Genomic DNA, 20,213 nt, shown 5'->3' with positions numbered 1-20,213 from the left:
TCATTGACTACCGTTGAAATTCTGTTGACATTTTCCTATTGATGTTTTTTTGTGATCTGTTGACATTTTTCAATGGTCCAGATCATAGTTTTGAGTTTGTACAATATTTAGAGTTTTCATTTGATCACGTCCCAGAAGGTAAATATGTAAAGCATAAGTTATATAGTGTGCTCATTTGATATAACGACGATTATATGGATAAGATGGGATGGATTTTCTAACTGATCAATTTTTTTCGATTTTTAATTGTTTCTTTTTTTAATCAAACTTTCTTGTAACCTTTATTGACTTAAAGTAAAAACACTACTCTTAGTTTCGTACCTAATTCTTAACACGTAGAATTGACGTCCAGCAAATAACTTCTTTATCTGCATGGAGTGAAGATATTATTATACATTTTCCAATATCTAAATGCGAAATTAACCTATAGCAAATTTGGAGTGAATATCTTATTATAAAATTTTTAATCGAACAGTTGAACTAAATTCTGTTAAAATATTGACTAAAAACTATAATAAATTCTGTATCAAAACTGTTTTGGACAATTTTTGGGCTAGTTTGAACCAAAAGATCGTCTAAAATTTTAAAACACTTTAAATTAATGAGTTTTTGCATGATGGAGTTTTAAGATCGACAAAAAGACTTGTGGGCGGACAGCAGCAACTAATAATTGAATACCATACTAATTTTAAATTCATTAGTCCACTTAAGATGTATTATTAATGTTTAATAGGAATCTAATCAACTAATTAAGCAAGAATTAACGAATAAACTAAGTCACGGGCCTGACGCTCCAAAAACTGCCTCGTGAGTTCAATTTTTTAAGAAAAGAATTGTGTCATTTTACAAAAATAAAAGTTGTATCCACTAAATGGTTTGGGTTATGCATTTGTCCAAATACACATACTTAGAGAAGAATTAGTACTTGCACCTTGAGCTAATAGAGTCCAGGTTCATCCTCCTAATTTCGCCTCTAATTTTATATCTCTAAACATTATAAAAATCCTCAATACTTCCAAACTAAACACACTTTACACTTCCCCATTGCATTTAAAATTTTTTACTTCTCCACTATGTTGCACATGTACATCTAATGACCTAATAATCTAGTAGTATACACAATTTGGTTTATTGTAATTACATGGAAAATGCACTAAAACTATTATCAATCCTTTCCTTTTGTGTTGGGAAATTGTCAATTTTAATTTCACCAGTTACATATAGTACTCCTTAATAATCATTTGAAAAATTATGATATAAATCATATTTTTTTAAATTTTGTAATAATCACATAAATTTCAAATCCTGCTAATTTTTTTCTATAATTCACAATTGTCTCGTGATTATTTTTTCGCTGAAATTGATGGTGACGTGGAAATCAATTTTTTCGACACGAATACAATATCGGCTCTTCAAAACGTTGTCGTCTAAGTAGACTTGAAACAATGCCACAGAGGTTTATAGCTTCAATTCGTAACATGGAAACCAGAATAAGTGTGACTGGACTTCAGAACATCTTCTACTGATTCATATGATCGTCAAAATAAATTATCACGATACATTTATAAACCTTAACAAATTTATGATATAGTAATTCTCATTATTAGCAAATTAAACCAAAAAATATTCTATTATTTTTGGGACCATTGCAAATCCAAATAAATTTATAATTTAAATAGTACTCCGTCCCACTTTAGGAGTCCCGGTTTACTATTTTGAGGTGTTCCACTTAGGAGTCCCGGTTGGAATATTCTAAAAATGGTATTAGGTCCCAATTGCACTAACCTTTTTCCACTCACATTTTATTATAAAATTAATATAAAAAAGTAGGACTCACATTCCACTATCTTTTTTCACTAACTTTCCTTTACATTTCTTAAAATCCGTGCCGAACTCAACCGGGACTCCTAAAGTGAGACAGAGGGAGTAATAATTTTCTCTAGTCACTCCACTTACAATATTTCTATACCAAACACACCATTTTTTCTCTCTCCAAACACTATAAGTAAACAAGCCCTTACACAAAACCAGAACCAAAAATGGCAGCCATTACATGGGCATCTCTTCACCTCAAAACCCCAACCCCTTCCCTCCATTTCCCTAACCTCCCAAAACGCCATTCCATCCTCACCCGACCTGCCCCGAGAGCCCGCATCCGGGCCTCCCTGATCGAGCCCGACGGCGGGAGACTGGTGGAGCTCATGGTGAAAGAATCCGAGAAGCTGTCGAAGGTGAAGGCGGCGGAGCAGCTGCCGAAGATCAGGCTGTCGGCGGTGGACCTGCAGTGGGTGCACGTGCTGAGCGAGGGGTGGGCCAGCCCCCTCCGCGGCTTCATGAGAGAGTCTGAGTTCCTCCAAACGCTTCATTTTTCCTCGCTCCGTCTCCAAGACGGCTCGCGGGTCAACATGTCGGTCCCCATCGTGCTCGCGCTCGACGACCTCCAGAAGGCTCGGATCGGGTCGTCCACTGCTGTTGCGCTGGTCGACGAAGGGGGCGATCTCGTCGCTATTTTGAGCGAGTAAGGATTTTTTTTTTCTATTTTTGTTATACTACTACTACTTTTTTATGCTATGGTGTGATTTCTTTGATCATATAGGTGTTTTATGAATTATGAGTATAAATATATTGCCAAATATAGTAGAAATTGTTTGATTGCCATATAGTAGATTGTCTTTAGCCGAGGATGATATGAATTTTAATGCAAAATGGTAAAATAAATAAAGATACCGAGAGAAAAAATGATCGAAGTCTTGTTAATGAAAAACAAAGAACATTTCATTAGGAAGAAAAACTTACTATGAATAGATATAAAGTAGTAATTTTTATATAGTACTAGAATTTAATAGAATGATTTTGGTGGCCAGTAGGAAAACAAGACTATTTTTCAAATGAATCTAGTATTAATATATCTAGTAAATGACACTCCAATATTAATTTCCATCTAAAATAGTTGGGATATTTTTCCAAAAGAGTAGCAAAACTATAGTCTTTTATTATTATTATTATTATTATTATTATTGTTATTATTATTATTTTAGGTTTTCATCATATGAAACTTAATTTAGGTACGAGATATTTATAAGGATACATAGATGAAAAATAAGCGAGGTAATTGAGTTTAAGGCCTCCGGTTCAAATTCCGGCAGCCTTGTGCACGCGCACATGCTACCGTTTCCTTGAGGAATAAACTGAGATTTACCATGATTTACTCCCTCACTACTCTGTTGGGGGCGAGGGAATTGCTTTACAAACTGAGATTTACCGTGATTTACTCCCTCACCTACTCTGTCAGGGGCGAGGGATTCGCCTTTTGAGTTTAAGAAAAAAGTAGGAAGACATTATATTTTATTAAAAAAATGGATGTCTTTTAGGGAAAATGAAACTTTAGTAAGTACTTGCTACTTATTTTTTAATAGAAACATTTTAGTTTGGTGTCCATTCAAGAAATTATCCCAAAGTTGTTAGGTATTGTGAGTATAAATATTGCTTAATTTGCTTTCGGTGATGATGAAAGACTACTTTTTATACAGTTATCTCCATCATAGTCATAAAGTTGTAGATATTTTACACATGTGATGTTTCTCATGTCTTAATCTGAATATGCCAAGACAAAATTAGTGGATTATCTGAGAGAAGTTTAATCCATCGTTGGGATTTATATATAGTTGTCTTTTCCTCATAGCAAGATTTGAATCTACATGACCCTACTTGATCGATAAGTCTCTATAGTAACTATAGTTAGAATATGTCACATGATTTTATCTAGTTTTGAATTAATAATGATGTTCAATGGACATTTACGTGGCAATCATTATATAAAGCGATGCACTGTTTACATACAAATCAGTGAATGCTGACTTGTAGTTGTTGTTACTATTGATTTCCACTGCTAAAAGATAATGTGGGAATGGTGATATGAACTTAAATAATATGCTCAAAGATTAATAATCTTGGGATGTAGTGATTCTGTTTATTTGATTTCTCTATATTTAAAATTGAATTCTTGCAAGTTTTAGTTTTTGAGAAGTTACATTTATACTAAAGTATTATGCTGTTTTTGCAAGTGTAGCATTGAGATATACAAGCACAATAAAGAAGAAAGAATTGCAAGGACTTGGGGCACCACAGCAGGTGGCCTTCCCTATGCTGAGAAGGCCATTAGTGGTGCCGGAAACTGGCTGATTGGCGGTGACCTAGAGGTCGTAAAGCCGATCAAGTACAACGACGGGCTGGACCGGTTCCGCCTCTCCCCTGCCCAGCTCCGCCACGAGTTTGAGAGGCGCGAAGCAGACGCTGTGTTTGCCTTCCAGCTGAGGAACCCGGTCCACAACGGCCACGCCCTGCTCATGACCGACACTCGTCGTCGCCTGCTTGACATGGGATACAAGAATCCAGTCCTCTTGCTCCATCCTTTGGGTGGCTACACTAAAGAGGATGATGTTCCACTTACTTGGCGCATGAAGCAACATGAAAAGGTCATCAAAATCAAGAAATTGATTTTTAAGTGGAAGATCTTGAGCTGAAATGTTAATCTATTGTGTTGTGTTAGGTTCTTGAAGATGGAGTGCTGGATCCGGAGACTACGGTGGTGTCTATATTCCCGTCTCCGATGCACTATGCCGGCCCTACTGAGGTGCAGTGGCATGCCAAGGCTCGGATCAATGCGGGTGCTAACTTCTACATTGTCGGGCGTGACCCTGCCGGGATGGCTCACCCTATTGAGAAACGAGACCTCTACGATGCTGATCACGGGAAGAAGGTGCTGAGCATGGCCCCGGGGCTGGAGCGCCTCAACATACTGCCTTTCAAGGTGATTGAATGAATGATTATAAATGTGTTGAATTGAAACATCAACATTTTTTAATGGCATTGATTGTTGTTTGAGTGAAGGTGGCTGCCTATGACAAGACACAGAGTAAGATGGCCTTCTTTGATCCATCAAGGGCTCAAGACTTTGTGTTCATATCTGGGACTAAGGTAATGTTTTGTGGTAGTGATCAGAGTGAGTGTTGATTTTACGATAGTAACCTCGTTGTTCGTTGGCAGATGCGGACCCTGGCTAAGAACCGGGAGAGCCCTCCGGACGGATTCATGTGCCCCGGTGGGTGGAAAGTGTTGGTGGAATACTATGAGAGTCTAGCTCCGGCCAGCAACGGCCGGGTGCCTCAGCCACTTGCTGCTTGATGTTGATGATGATGTTGATCATCACTCTGTATAATATATTACTATGTTTCTGAATTCTCTTCCTCAATAATCCCTTATGTGTGAGGTGATATAGTTTGCTACATATGTAATATAATGTGCTACTAAACAGTCATCCCTCTTTGTATTATAATATCCCAAGGTTTGAATTATATGCAGACTAAAATCTATCTATGTTGACTATTTTCTTAAACTTTGTTTCCAGGTTGTATTTCAGCTAATATCGTAACATAAAACATGAAAACCATTTGCATTTGAAACAAATTTATATAGTATTAGATTTGCACCGATTCAGCAATTTTCCACGAATTTTGAAAGTGATACATACTACTATAAATATCTCAAACTTTACATTTGGTCTTTATTTTCTGTGATGGGTCTATCCTTAAATCCCACGTTAGGTTTGAATTTTGAATTAGAAACTTTGAATTTTGTCGATTTTGAGGTCCGTTTGTGTTGATTTAGATTATGTGATGGGTTTTCGATTATGTGGCCGATTTCAAATTTATTTGAAAGTAGCGTGAAATAAAAACACAGAGTGCTATACATAAAATTTAAGTGAAATGCCAATTACTCTAATGGAACTGGTATTAGCTTCACAAACCAAGCAAGAGGCCATGAAAGTGCCCCAATCCAAACACAAATTCCCCACTCTCCCAAATTCAGCCTCTCTGTATCAGCAAACTTGTTCAACAACTCCACCATCATCACTTGAAGAAGCACAGTCACTCCAACAATCCCCACAAACACCTTGTTCTCTTGCAACCCCTCAAACACATTTCTCTTCTCGAGCTTCCTCGCATTGAACGTATTAAACAACTGACACATCACAAACGCATTAAATATCAAAGTGTTCTTCACCTTTTCACTCACACCAAGGAGGCCCTCTCCTCTAAACTTCAGCACCAACAGCACCACAATCTGGTACACAGCCTGAGCCATCAGATTCCGCCACATCACATTACTGATCAGCGCCTCGTCCCGCCCAACTGGCTTCCTCTCCATCAGCTCCCTCGCGGGCCTCTGTGGCCAGCGCCAGCGCCCCGAGCGTGTCCATGATCAGATTCACCCACAGCAGCTGCACCGCTGTCAGAGGCACCTCCCCGTCCGATACGGCCGCCACAAAGTTGACCGTCAACGCTGCGACATTGACAGTCAACTGGAACTGAATGAACTTCTGTATGTTGTTGTAAACATACCTCCCCCATTTTAAAACTGTCACCACGGATGCGAAGTTATCGTCCATGATCACTATATCAGAGCTCTCCTTCGCCACCTCTGTGCCTTCTTCACACCAGGCCGGCATGGATCTTTAAGCCCTACTAAACCTAGTAGAACCAATCCATCTTCTTGAATTTTACTCTCTGTTTCAAGCTTCACATCATCAGCCAGTCTATGAGCAAATGCAACGCACCTAAGGCTAGTAGCAGCCATGCCTTGAATGATGTGACTGAATTGCATCCTCTCTTCATCATTCAAATCTTTTTTCTCACCTTCCAAATCATAGTAGTGTGAGCACATTGCAAGGATCATCTCAGCAGCTCCTTTCCAATGCACATGAAATTCATGATCTCTTTTCATCAAAACACCACTCCTCTTATTCTCCGAAGTGAATGCTTCCACATGAAGAATCTCACAGCCGCTCTTCACGTGCTCCATATCCATCCCCAGATCCGCCACAGCCCACGACAGGATCGCCTTCTCTGTTGGGCTACCAGAGAACTCGAGCCCTTCCTGGGACATGTACACACCACCCGTCGTGTTGAGGCCGGCCCCCTCACGGAGAAGCTCCAATACACGCCTCCCCATGTTAAGACCACCTTCAAAACACTCCTTCCCTAACCAAAACTTTGTCACCATCATATTATTCATAGTCAGCGTACCCGTCTTATCCGTGCAGATAGTAGTAGCAGAGCCCATGGTCTCGCAAGCAGAGAGCTTCCTCACCATAGATTGATCAGCCATCATCCTCTTCATAAAATTCGCGAAAGTCAGAGTCAAAGCCAGAGGCGAACGTTCTGGTGCAGCAACCTGAGCAATGATCACAGCTGCAATAATCCCAATGGCAGAGTTGATGACATCAACTACTTTAGTCCTGCTCCAATTAAACTCTTTCTCCCCATTGTCATCTTGTGTATACCCAGTGAAGTATCGAATCACCCACACAACAAGAACCAGAAAATCCGCAGCCAAACCGAGCTTCAACATGAAGAAAGTGAGCTTGTTTAGGCGGCTCTGCAGCGGCGTCGCCTGGTCTGTAAACCGTGCCATCATGCTCATCTTCTCCCCCAACAGAGTGTTCATCCCAACACCGGTCACCAACATTTTCCCATAGCCTTGAGCCACCTTGGTTCCGGAGAAGAGGAAGGGGTTGTTCGCTGAGCTTTCAATCTCACTCTCCACACGGAGAGAGTGACCTTCCACGAAGAGGCCATCTGCGGGGACTTGAACACCGGTGTTCAAGAATACAATGTCGCCGACAACGACGTCGTGGATTGGGACGTCCTGCCTTGTTCTGCTTCTGACTACTTGTACTAAAACTTTGGTGCTTAGCTTGGAGGGCTTGTGGAACTGTCTGAAGCTGGTAACGGCGGAGATGGAGATGATGAGGAAGACGAGGAAGAATATGGTGGAGCCGTCGTACAAGCCTTGTTTGCAGCGGGGGTCTTTGATGCCGATGACTAGAGAGATAGCGGCGCAGGCTAGTAAGAGGAGGATGGCTGGATCCTTGAAAGGTGTGAGTGTGAAATGGAGGAAGGGAGGAGATGGATAGGTGTTTGTACCGAAGGCTTGGCGTCGGGCGGCGAGGTCATGTTGGTCAGCGATTATGCCGAGTTGGGAGTCTGTTTTGAGGGCGGCGGCGATGCCGTGAGGTCCCTTGAGGAGTGAGAGTTGGTGGAGGGTTTTGTCCTTGAGGAGGTGGTTGAGGGTTGAGGGACTGAAGCCGGAGAAATTGGGGATTCTTGACGGTGGAGATAGAGAGAGGAAGGCTCTGGAGCAGTAGATTGTGGCGAAAGGCATGTGCCATTTGTTTTTGTTGAGATTGATGGACAAGTTTTGCTTTATGGTGATTTCTGCCATATTAGTGGAGTAGTTTTTCTTATGTTTCTTCTTGGCATATCTCTCCATATATCAATGGCGGATCCAGGAACCAAATATCGTGGGGTCGGACCATAAAACGTAGGACACAGACTGGGACGGCCATGGTTTGAGTACACGCTAGTTCCGTCCCTGTGTTGACTGTTGAGGTGGGGTCGAAGACGCGAACGCTGTGGGTCGGAGGCCGATGAATTGAGCTTTCCGGAGGTACTCCGGGGCCGGTGGTGGGATCGGCCGACCCCACTCGACCCCACCTGGATCCGCCGCTGCCATATATATAGGATTTGACAGCAGTCCACGTTATCAATCTCTGACTTCGGATAAATGGGCCATTGTTAATTTGTACTTTTTAGGACAAAACAAATACTAAATGTCAACATTCCAAATTACTTATACTAATTGTGTGCGTGCGCGATATAAGAATTTGGTCATATGGTTTTCAGCTTCGCGTGTATAGTTATTAAACTACCAAGAAGCTCCTATGTCTGTTCTTATTGTCGTAGAAAATTAAACAGAGAAGCTTCGACGTAGCATCCTTTTTCGGAACTATTATCAGATTATGATCGAATCATTCAATTTTGTTAACCCATTTACACAGGTTTTTGCCTTAGGTTGGGTTGAGAGGCAAAACATGAATTTTGGTATGGTGCTTTCCTTGATTTTGACTTGGTTTTTGCCTTTTGGGTTATCTACTTACAAACTTGTTTCTCTGCTATTTCCCAAAATCATAACTGTTATTTAGATAACTGAAATCAACTAACTTTTAGAATTTTGAGAATATGTATTCCTAGAACGTAACCTTGAAAATAAATCTTCATTGACTTCTCATATTAGAGCATGATTACAAGTCCAAAGCAATTAAGAAAATTCACTACCAAGAATTCTTGAAAGTAAGAAAATTGCCAAACATGAAATATGCCTTAATTTGACAGTATATCATGACAAACTAGTTAGTTCTAATATCTTTTTGAGCAAACACTTTTGTTATTTCCCGGGAAGTTATAGTTTGTAAGAGCTTCAAGTCCAAGTTGATTGATTGTTAGATATCAATAATATTAGAGAAGTAGAAGCCGCTAAGAGAAAAAGATAACATAGTAGGAGTAGTTGTTACAAATAATTGTATGTTGAGTTCTTATAGAAGATTTAATGTGACCAGTTATTCCAAATTTACAGTATATATTGGCAAAAGATAAGCAAGAAAAACAGAGACTTAAATTAACAAAATAAAATAAAATCTATTCAGGGACTTAGTAACCAATTTCAAATAAATCAAATCCCTACACCAAATCAAATGCTATACTCTCATAATTTCATAAGCAATTAACAATATAAGATTAGTATCAAGAGACAGAGGTCATACAGCAGGATCTTTTCTATGTTTTGATAGTACTAGGGTTCAATTTCATTATATTTTATCCCTAAATTCACGTCTTGACTCTTGAGGTGATAGAGGCAAGATTACATGAGTTATTACCTTAATTACTTCAAAAAGTGATTGACGAAGGTAATAGGAAGTAGAAGGAGAGGTCACGTATGAGGCGAGGGGGAGGCAACAGAGACCACGTCGCTGCGATTTGGCGTTGGACAGTAGAGAAATGCTGAATGTGCGTGTAAAAAGCGTGTACCATGTCGTGTATTTTGGAATAGAGAAGCATTTTAGTCCCTTCCACTCTATGGACCACGATGGATAAGAATGTTTGTTTGCTTATGCAGGAGTAATTAGACCACTTAAGGCCTCGGCCCAAGTTTCACGTGTGATGGCCCAACTGCTCTTGAGTCTTGACATTACTTGGGCCGTTCCGATGGCCGCCACCTGTCACTCCGAGTAGATCATGAGGGTTAGCTGTTCGATTTGATTCGTGTTTCTTCTGTGAGTACATACTCTATCTTTCACTCTTTAAGTGTCGAGAATCTCCTCTCTTATGATTAGGGTTTTCTTTCTCTCACTTCTCTTGGAAACTACTCTCTCCGTCCGCAAACAGGAGTTCCGTTTTTTCATTTTAGTCCGTCCGCGAATAGGAGTCCCGGTTCACTTTGACTATAAATGGTATTAAGGCCACACCTTCCACTAACTCATTCCACTCACATTTCATTTAAAACTAATATATACAAGTGTGACTTCTACTCTACTAACTTTTTTTCACCCAGTTTTCTTAACATTTCTTAAAACCCGTGCCGCCAATAAATGAAACTCCTAATGGCGGACAGAGGGAGTACCTCTCTCTGACTTCTCTGATCATCTTCTGCTGTCACTCTTCTCGTGTTTTAGTAAATATTGACCGGTGTAATCTCTAATAGAAGCAACTCCTCAGTTGCTTTGCGAAATCCGACGCTAAATCGAACCCTGCAGTTTGATTTGCTAAGTCGGGGAGGTTTCTTCGGTGAACCAGTGAGATCTTAGAGTACCTTGTGTTCTTGTGGTTTCTGGATTTTCTTCGTTTTGAGTTGGTTGTGGTGAGTGAGGTAATCGGTGAAACCCTAGGATTTTGGTTTTTGGTGTTCCTATGTTACTCGTCTTATGACTGTTAGTGAAGATTGAGGAGGTTCTTGGTCATGTTAGTTGAAGTGCAACTTCGGCCATTATTCTCTAATCATCTATCTTCTTTTGTCTTTGTTCGGTTTCTTTGTTAAGAATTTGTTCACAGCTCCGCAAGGATCTGATATTTATTGTTAATAATGTACTTCCTCTGGTCCATTAAAAGTAAAACAATTTTTTTTTTGGATTGTCCCATTAAAAATAAAAAATTTCTAAAATGAAAACATCTTTTATCTCTACTTTTTCATCTCTCTAATTTTATTCTTTCTTCATTAACTCACAAAATAACACTATATAAAATTCTCATTTTAATTTCTAAATGTTTCATATTTAATGAAAGGGAGAGAGTTTTCCTTAAGTGATACGGGGTGAACTGCTTGGACTTTGAGTCAGTGGACTGATATTTCAAAAATTTGTGTTGCTTACTTTGAGATTCTGACACTGTAGAGATTAATCATGTGCATAGAGAAAAGTATCTTGCAACTATTAATTTTTTTATCACATTTCAGTTATAGCTTTATTAGAGAAGTCCATGTCTTAGAGAACCAGCCGTTTTTTTAATTAGTTGGATGCTTCATGCAGATTAGATGTTTCTAATATACATCTATATATTATGCCGAGTCTTGCATTTTAATGAAAAAAAAAAACCTAATTATATTAGATTCTCATGATGGCGTATCCAAGATTTTTGATACAGGGGTGCGAAAAATAATCACGAACTATTTAAAGTTTCAAATTTTAGCTAGTCATTTTAGTTCTATTTGTTTTGTTTTCACAGTTTTTATATTCTTTTAAATATTCTCTCTATCTTTTTTTATAAAAAAAACTCTTTTAAAAAAATTTGAGTTATGCACATAGATACTTTGTTATTAAGACTATATTATATAAAAATTTAATTGTATAAATTATTAAGAACAAAGTAAATATCAAAATTAAATATAAATGAAATAAAATAAAATTTGACAAGAGTATGTCAATGTGTATTGAATTAATACAAAATTTTAGGAGAAGTAGTTAGCAATGAATGAAGATAATATCTATTAAAAATGAAATAATAAACGAAAACTAAATAGGAATTAAACAAATTGAGTTGAAAAATACTCCCTCCGTCCTATGTTACTTGCACTTTTCATTTTAGGTCGTAAATTTGGGATTGATTTTTTAGTGTAATTAAATTAGTATTTTAAGTGTAATGACACATCACTTAATAAATGATCTCTTAACTTAATCTAACATATTAATTAAATGCAGTAATTCTAACTTAAACTATAAATAGTGTAATGAGTTTGTGACGACTAGACTATAATTGAATTTTGATTTTATCTCTAAGTATAATATTGTTAACCATAGGTTTTGGGGTAAAACTGTACCCCTTGTTCCCATGTAGATATGCCACTGCTCGTGAGGGCGCAAGGAGAGTACCAATAGGGGGAGATGAGGCCAGTGGTGTCACTGGTGAGGCGATGGGGGGAGGGGGAGTTCATTCACATGATGGGGCTGGACAAAAAAGCTGTTGTAATAAAAATATTGGTGTTATGTCGTATAAAGAAATCAATGCGTTATATTGCAAACAAATACTCATATACATAAAAAAAAAATTTACAGTATATATAAAGAAGCAATCAAGAACAAAGAATACAATCAAGGAATAAAAAAACAAAATAATAAATTAATTGAACTCATGGCCAAAACAGCAGAATACTTAAGTCAGCTGCTATAGTAATATATTTATGGAGGTACCTCCTCGTATGAAACATATCTAGAAATTTAACGTCAGCTGCTCATGTAAGCGAAAAACATAAACACGTCATCTAGTCAATTACTAGAAATTTCTTCACAATATACATCAATGAAATCAATCCTTACACTTTTTATAAATTATTTTTGTTATATTCTTGTTAGTTGGAAATAAAACTGATTAACCGTGATTAATTAAAAAATTACAATCAAATTAATTAACAAAAAGAATAGATCAAGTTTTCGAGTGTTCAGGCATTACAATAGCTCATTAATTGAACGCATAATTTCTATACATCACTGCGTTCTCTCATGCATTCTGCATCAGCATAACATAATTTGCTTGCTAAAATTTTATATTCTAGTTTGGTGAAATTTTATTTTGAATGCATTCTTAGATGGCTTCTTGTTCTTGGTATTGGAATCATGAGCGAGCCAAGTTTAAGGGCAAAAATACTATAAATAAAATTTGAAGAATTTAACCGAAGTCATATATATGGAAATTCGTAGAATTAAAAACATCAAGATGACGTACATAAAAAATTTGAGGAGTGTCCCATTTGAATCACCTCGTAGTAGATAAATTAAATTGTGACACTTATATTTTATTCCTCATTTTTATTTGGCGATCCACTTGCTTCTCGCGCTTCTTTCTTCGAATTTTCCACACTACATATTTCTTTATCTTGATTTTCAAGATTTAATTCTTCAAAATTCAATTTGTTTAATCATACTTAAAAGTCTCAATACATGATTGCATATTAAGTAGAACATAATCGTCCAATATAGCTTTTTTTTTTTTAGAATTTCCTATTTATCTTAAAAAACTACAATAACTCTGTTGAGTTCTACAACTTTTTGAATCTTTTTAAAAACATATTAATTTCAATTTTTAAAGAGAAAAAAACATAGTCGTTCAATATAATAGTGAGAGTTCAAGCTTCTATTGAATCAATGGACCAATGGTTGGTAAACATTAAAGTGTACAACTAAGCAAGAAAGAGAAGTTAGAGGGGAAACACCTACTGCCAACTGCCTATTTCCATGATAATAAACTCAACCAAATGCCTCTGCCCCTTTCCCCCACAAAGTCAGAAAGTAGTTGTATGTGATCAAATATAGAGACAGAGAAACTTTGGAGACCTCAACATATTGCCTTTCAAGGTGAATGTATGATCAAATGTGTTGAATTGAAACATCAACATTTTTTAATAGTATTGATTGTTGTTTGAGTGAAGGTGGTTGCCTATGACAAGACACAGAGTAAGATGGCATTCTTTGATTCATCAAGAGCTCATGACTTTGTGTTCATATCTGGGACTAAGGTAATGTTTGGTGGTAGACTGGTAGTGATCAGAGTGAGTGTTGATTTTACGATTGTAACCTCGTTGTTCGTTGGCAGATGCGGAGCCTGGCTAAGACCCGGGAGAGCCCTCCGGACGGATTCATGTGCCTAAACAGTCATTCCTCTTTGTATTATAATTTCCCAAGGTTTGAATTATATGCATACTAAAATCTATCTATATTGATTATTTTCTGAAAGTCTGAAACTTTGTCTCCAGGACAATTGACAATTCTAAACCCTAAACCCTATCCTTAAATCCTACTATCCCATGTGGCATTTCGCATCATGTTTGGCACAACTAATCAAACGAGGATGTATATGTGGATTCTGCACTAATTTTCAAAATAAAATAAAATATACCACTAAAACACAATTTACTCAAATAAAAAACAGAACATTTTTGTTGGCTATTTCCACGATCTCTTCTCATACCTTAGGGAAAATATCGGGTGATTTCTGCTTGGATTCATAGAGTATTCAAAAAATGATGGAGAAAGTGGGCTCTTTGATTTCATTTTTTATATTTTTGGTCGACTATTGTGTTAGGGTTGTCGCCGGTCTCCCATTGTTTAAACTTGTTTATGTTGGTCCAACGTTAATAAATTGGTCCATTGGTTTGTTGAATTTTGTAAAGTTTAGAGGTGTTATTTAATTTAATTAGGGTTTCTGAAAATTATTGGTTTAATTATGTTATTTTGGGGTCCGTTTGTGTTGATTTAGATTATGTGATGGGTTTTCGATTATGTGGGGGATTTCCAATTTATGTGAAAGGCTTTCTTATTTAATAGTGTGTAACAAAAAAAAAAAAAAAATAAATAAAAAGAGTGCCAATTAAAAACCTTCAAATATTTTGAAAAAATCAATTCAATAAAAATAATCGACAAAAGCATTCTAAGGAAAAAAAAAATCAATGTACTACATAACAAACAAATACTCTAATGGAGTGTAAAAGGATACTCCGGAAGTAGCAATCAAGAACAAAGAATCCAATCAAAGATTAAAAAACAAAGAAATATGGAGTAGAATTCATGGCTAAATTTATACTAGTCTTCATGTACCTCTCCACTTTTTGAAACTGATATAACAGAAAAATGGTGTTTGTGGAACAGGTATAAGCTTCACAAGCCAAGCAATAGGCCATGAAAGTGCCCCAATTCCCACACAAATTCCCCACTCTTCCAAACTCAGCTTCTCTGTATCAGCAAACTTATTCAACAACTGCACCATCAATGCTTGAAGAACCAGTGTCACTCCAACAATCCCCACAAACATTTTATTCTTTTGCAACCCTTCAAACACATTCCTCTTCTCAAGCTTCCTTGCATTGAACTTATTAAATACCTGACACATCACAAATGCATTAAATATCAAAGTGTTCTTCACCTTTTCACTCACACCAAGCAGACCCTCTCCTCTAAACTGCAGCACCAACAACACCACAATCTGGTACACAGCCTGAGCCATCAGATTCCGCCACATCACATTACTGATCAGCGCCTCGTCCCGCCCAACTGGCTCCATCAGCTCCCTCGCCAGCGCCAAGGCCGCGAGCGTGTCAATGATCAGATTCACCCACAGCAGCTGCACTGCAGTCAGAGGCACCTCCCCGGCTGATACGGCTGCCACAAAGTTGACCGCCAGCGCCGTGATGTTGACTGTCAACTGGAACTGAATGAACTTCTGTATGTTGTTGTAAACCTCTGTGCCTTGGATCCCCATCGACAGGCCTATGTCCGCCTCTTTTAAGGGCGGTGCATCGTTCGTCCCGTCTCCTGTGACTGCCACCACATGGTCTTTCGTCTTCAAGCACTGCACCATGAGGATCTTGTCAAATGGGGAGGATCTCTCCATCCGCTCCTCGTCTGTGTAGTTACGGAACTCAGCCATCATCCTCTTCATAGAATAGGCAAGAGTTAGAGTCAAAGCCAGAGGCGAACGTTCCGGTGTAGCAACCACAGCAATGATCACAGCTGCAACAATCCCTATGGCAGAGTTGATCACATCAACTGCTTTAGTCCTGCTCCAATTAAACTCTTTCTCCCCATTGTCATCTTGTGCATACTCTGTGAAGTATCGAATCACCCACACAACAAGAACCAGAAAATCCGCAGCCAAACCGAGCTTTAACATAGAGGAAGCGAGCTTGTTTAGGCTGCTCTGCAGCGTCGTCGCCTGCTCTGTAACCCCGGCTATCCTCCTCATCATCTCTCCCAACAGAGTGTTCATCCTAACACCAGTCACCAACATTTTCCCATAGCCTTCAGCCACCTTGGTTCCGGAGAAGCGAAAGTGGTTGGCCGAGCTTTTGATCTCACTCTCCACACGAAGAGAGTGGCCATCCAAGAAGAGGCCGTCTGCGGGGACCTGATCACCGGTGTTCAAGAATACAATGTCGCCAACAACGACATCGTGGATTGGGACCTCTTCCCCTGTGCTGCTTCTGACAACTTGTACTAAAACGTTGCTGGTTAGTTTGGGGAGGCGTCTGCTCTGGGTGAAGTTGATAACAGCGGAGATGGAGATGATGAGGAAGACGAGGAAGAATATGGTAGCGCCGTCGTACAAGCCTTGTCTGCAGCGGGGCACGTTGATGCCAATGGCTAGAGAGATTGCGGCGCAGGCTAGCAGGAGGAGGTTGGATGGATCCTTGAAAGGTGTGAGCGTAAAGTGGAGGAAGGTTTTGTTGGGAGGAGGAGATGGGTAGGTGTTTGTGCCAAAGGCTTGTTCGTCGCCGGTTATTCCGTCGTGGGGGTCGGAATTGAGGGCGGTGGCGACGCCTTGAGGTCCTTCGAGGTGGTGGTCAATGGCGATTGTTGAAGGTGGAGAGAGGAAGGCTCTGGAACAGTAGATGGTGAGGAAAGTGTTGTGCCACATTTTTTTGTTGAGATTGGATGAGCCATGCAAATGCACCAGCTCCATGCACCCTGACTTTGCTTTGATCATGATTTCTGACATTGTATTACTATTAATTTTTCCTTTTTCCTTTTTACTTTTTCCACTTGTAAGTGTTTATATAATATTTATTGGAACGTGTACAATCAGTGGTATCCGATCGATTCTTCTAAGAGAAACTCCAATCTTTTGTCAACACGCTTTCTCATCACTAGAGTTAGAAATTTTGTTGGATTCAATCTTTTTATAGGAAAGCCTAAGTATTGGTTAAAGAACAAATAAACTAATAATTACACTATCGTTAGTTATTACTAATATATAATTAAAATGTGAGGAAAAAAAATGCGAATGCTTTTTAGGACTACATTGTAGATTGGCTTGTATGTATGATTTTTTGTTGATTGCCTTTTATTAGCTCCAATTACAACTATATACATGAATGATTTATTTATTATTGCACAAACTTGATTTGTTCCAACTCTCTCTTTTTTATTTGATTATTGTTTCTATATATAAACAAATCGCATTATTAAAGGTTTATTTGCATTTTAGACAATATGTCTTCAATGTAATCCGTGAAAGTTCATCTACATCATCCACTAATTTTTTTTACATCATCCATGTCACGTAACAGCACAAAGTTAGAAGGAGGTTATAACTTTTAAGGGGTGGAACCATTAGCGAACCCTATATAATGTGGCCCCATTTGACTTTATTAATGGAGATAATGTGGCCCCATTTGACTTTATATATGGGCGTATGATAGAGTTAAGCAACAATATGGAGCAATTGAATAGTCAACCGCGTGCATGTATCACGCGAATTGATGTTGTATTTGTTTAATTAAGATCATATAAACGAATAATTATATACTCCGAGTACTCCCTCCGTCAATAAATATGAAATATTTGGTTTTCGGTACGTAATTTTATGCAGTATTGTTTTGTGAGTTAACGAAGAGAGAGTACACTAAGATAGAGAAAAAAGTAGAAATGATGTTATTTCTATTTTAATAAATATTTCATTTTTAATTGAACAATCTAAAAAGAAAAATATTTTATTTTTAATGAGACAAAGAGAGTACATAGTTATTTGCTCTAATAAATTGATTAAGAAAAATTAAAATTAAAATGTGAGAAAACAAAAAAAAACACACACAAATGCTTTTAAGGCTACATTGTACATTGGCTTATAGAATATTCCTGTCCCAAGATAATTAAGGAATTTTTTTTTTCCATAGAATTTTAAAAATTGATACGTTAATGTCTAAAGTAGAGCAAATAAGAGAAATAATAAAATAAAAAAAATCTAATTTAACTTTATATATTAATGGATATAGTGTGGCCCCATTCAACTTTATATAGTAATGGTGTATGTGACAGAGTTAAGCAACAATATGGATAATTGAATAGTCAACCGCGTGCATTTATCATGCGAATTGATGTTGTATTGGTTTAATTAAGAACGTATAAACGAATAACTATATAGTACTTACTCCGTTAATAAATATGAAACATTTGGTTTTCGATAAAAAATTTATGCCGTATTGTTTAGTGAGTTAATAAAGAGAGGGTACAGTAAGAGCATCTCCAAGAGGAGAGGTAAATGGAGAGGTAAACTAATATAACTATCATATTTACCTTTTCTTCATGAAAAATCATTCTCTATTGATGGTATTATACCTTTTCCCATTTTAAAAAGGTATCTTTACCTCTCTATTGATGGAGAGGTAAAAGCATATAACCACCATATTTACCTTCTTTTCATAAAAAATTATTCTCCAAGGGGAAAGGTATTTGAGAAGGTATTACACTTTATGTTTTTTAATGCTTTTGTACTAGTATTATTTTATTTTTTTAAATGATATACCTTTCTATATACCTTTTATCCTTGGAGTTGATTGATTTTTAGAAAGGTATATTGCACTTTTTGAGAAGGTATAAACATGATATATCATTTTCATTTACCTTCTCCCCTTGGAGTTGCTCGAAGTAGAAATGGTGTTGTTTCTATTTTAGGAAATGTTTCATTTTCAATCGGACAACTCATAAATGAAAACGTTTCTTTTTTAATGAGACAAAGAGCGTATACAGTTACTTGCTCTAATAAAATGATTGAGAAAAACTAGAATTAAAATGTGAGAAAAAAAAGGCCCAAATGCTTTTAGCGCTACATTGTATATATATATTGGCTTGTACTCCCTCCGTCCCATAAAGATTGTCCCACTTTGATCGGGCACGTGTTTTAAGAAACGTAATGGAAAGTGGGTTGAAAAAGTTAGTAGAATGTGAGTCCTATTTGTATATATTAGTTTTATAATAAAATGTGAATATGAATGAGTTAGTGGAATATGAGGTCCACTACCAAAAATGGTAGAAAGTGAATTGAGACAAACTTTGTGGGACAGACTGAAATGGAAAAATGGGACAATCTTTGTGGGACAAAGGGAGTAGCATATTCTCGTCCCAACATAGTTGATGCATTTTTTTTTTGCATTGAATTTAAGATATTGATGATAAAGTCTAAAGTAGATAAAGTAAAGTAAGAAAGATGAATAAAGAGTAAAAGTAAGAGAGATAATAAAGTTTTTGCAACTATCTCGAGACAATCTAAATGAGAATATGATTCAACTACCTTGGAATAGAGGGAATAATTTTTTCTTAATTGTTACACAACTTTTATAAGTTTCAATTTCAACTATTTACACTGAATAATTTATTTTATGGATAATAGTTGTGCTTAAACAATGAACTTTTTGTCAAATCTTGATACTATTTTCCACAAACTTTAAGAGTCTTGAGCATCACGAACTTTGGACACTGTTAAAACTAAAATCTTTTTAGGTTTTCACTAAACAAAAATTAATTATTTTTTCAAATTTTGTTAGTAAAAAACACATAATATAAAGAATATTCTTTTAAGTTTGAATTAAGTGTAAATGATTGAAGTAAATCATATTTAATATTACATTTACCCTAAAATGAATTTGAATTTATTATAAATGATTGGAGATGGTCTAAATTTGGTAGAGGAAAGAAGATTAGACCTCCTCTAGAAGCAATACTTGTGGCATTAGAATAACTAATCCAATTGTTAAGAAAACAGAGTCTCACCTATGCCTGCACTTTTCCAACAAGAAGCAGCTCAAAGTCGATCTCCCTCTCTTTGCCGCCCATTCTAACTAACTTCAACGACATTAATTTATGCAGACATTAAAGATAATCCACGGCAGCGCAGCCGCAACGAGTTCCACATATTGCAAGAGGGGGCATTATTTTACTACGGCGCCGTCAAATCCTAAATCTTCCGTAAACCTGTCCGTGAGGCCGCTGAGTTCCGACAGCAACAAGCGCGCTGCGGGTGAACATCAGTTCTCGGCGGATATTATAGCAGTTAATTTAT

The 20,213-nt window shown here is 37.4% G+C and overlaps 1 protein-coding gene and 2 pseudogenes across 1 annotated transcript; 1 reads left to right on the top strand and 2 right to left on the bottom strand.

The window, feature by feature from the left end:
• The first annotated feature begins 1,999 nt into the window (after positions 1-1,999).
• On the top strand, positions 2,000-5,354 carry LOC125202787 (ATP sulfurylase 1, chloroplastic-like). The gene is made up of 5 exons (XM_048101248.2): positions 2,000-2,518; positions 4,070-4,475; positions 4,550-4,810; positions 4,891-4,977; positions 5,047-5,354. The coding sequence occupies exons 1-5, from the start codon at positions 2,040-2,042 to the stop codon at positions 5,182-5,184; spliced, it is 1,371 nt and encodes a 456-aa protein (XP_047957205.1). The 5' UTR covers positions 2,000-2,039; the 3' UTR covers positions 5,185-5,354.
• Positions 5,355-5,706: 352 nt separating this feature from the next.
• Positions 5,707-9,958, bottom strand: LOC125219808 (putative calcium-transporting ATPase 13, plasma membrane-type pseudogene; annotated as a pseudogene).
• A 3,592-nt stretch (positions 9,959-13,550) lies between these two features.
• On the bottom strand, positions 13,551-16,954 carry LOC125220781 (putative calcium-transporting ATPase 13, plasma membrane-type pseudogene; annotated as a pseudogene).
• Positions 16,955-20,213: the final 3,259 nt, after the last annotated feature.

The sequence above is a fragment of the Salvia hispanica genome, chromosome 2, assembly GCF_029641045.1.
Source record: "Salvia hispanica isolate PSC_SH4W2 chromosome 2, Shi_PSC_v1, whole genome shotgun sequence".
Taxonomy (NCBI): domain Eukaryota; kingdom Viridiplantae; phylum Streptophyta; class Magnoliopsida; order Lamiales; family Lamiaceae; genus Salvia; species Salvia hispanica.
This window is presented reverse-complemented; position numbering and strand designations above follow the sequence as displayed.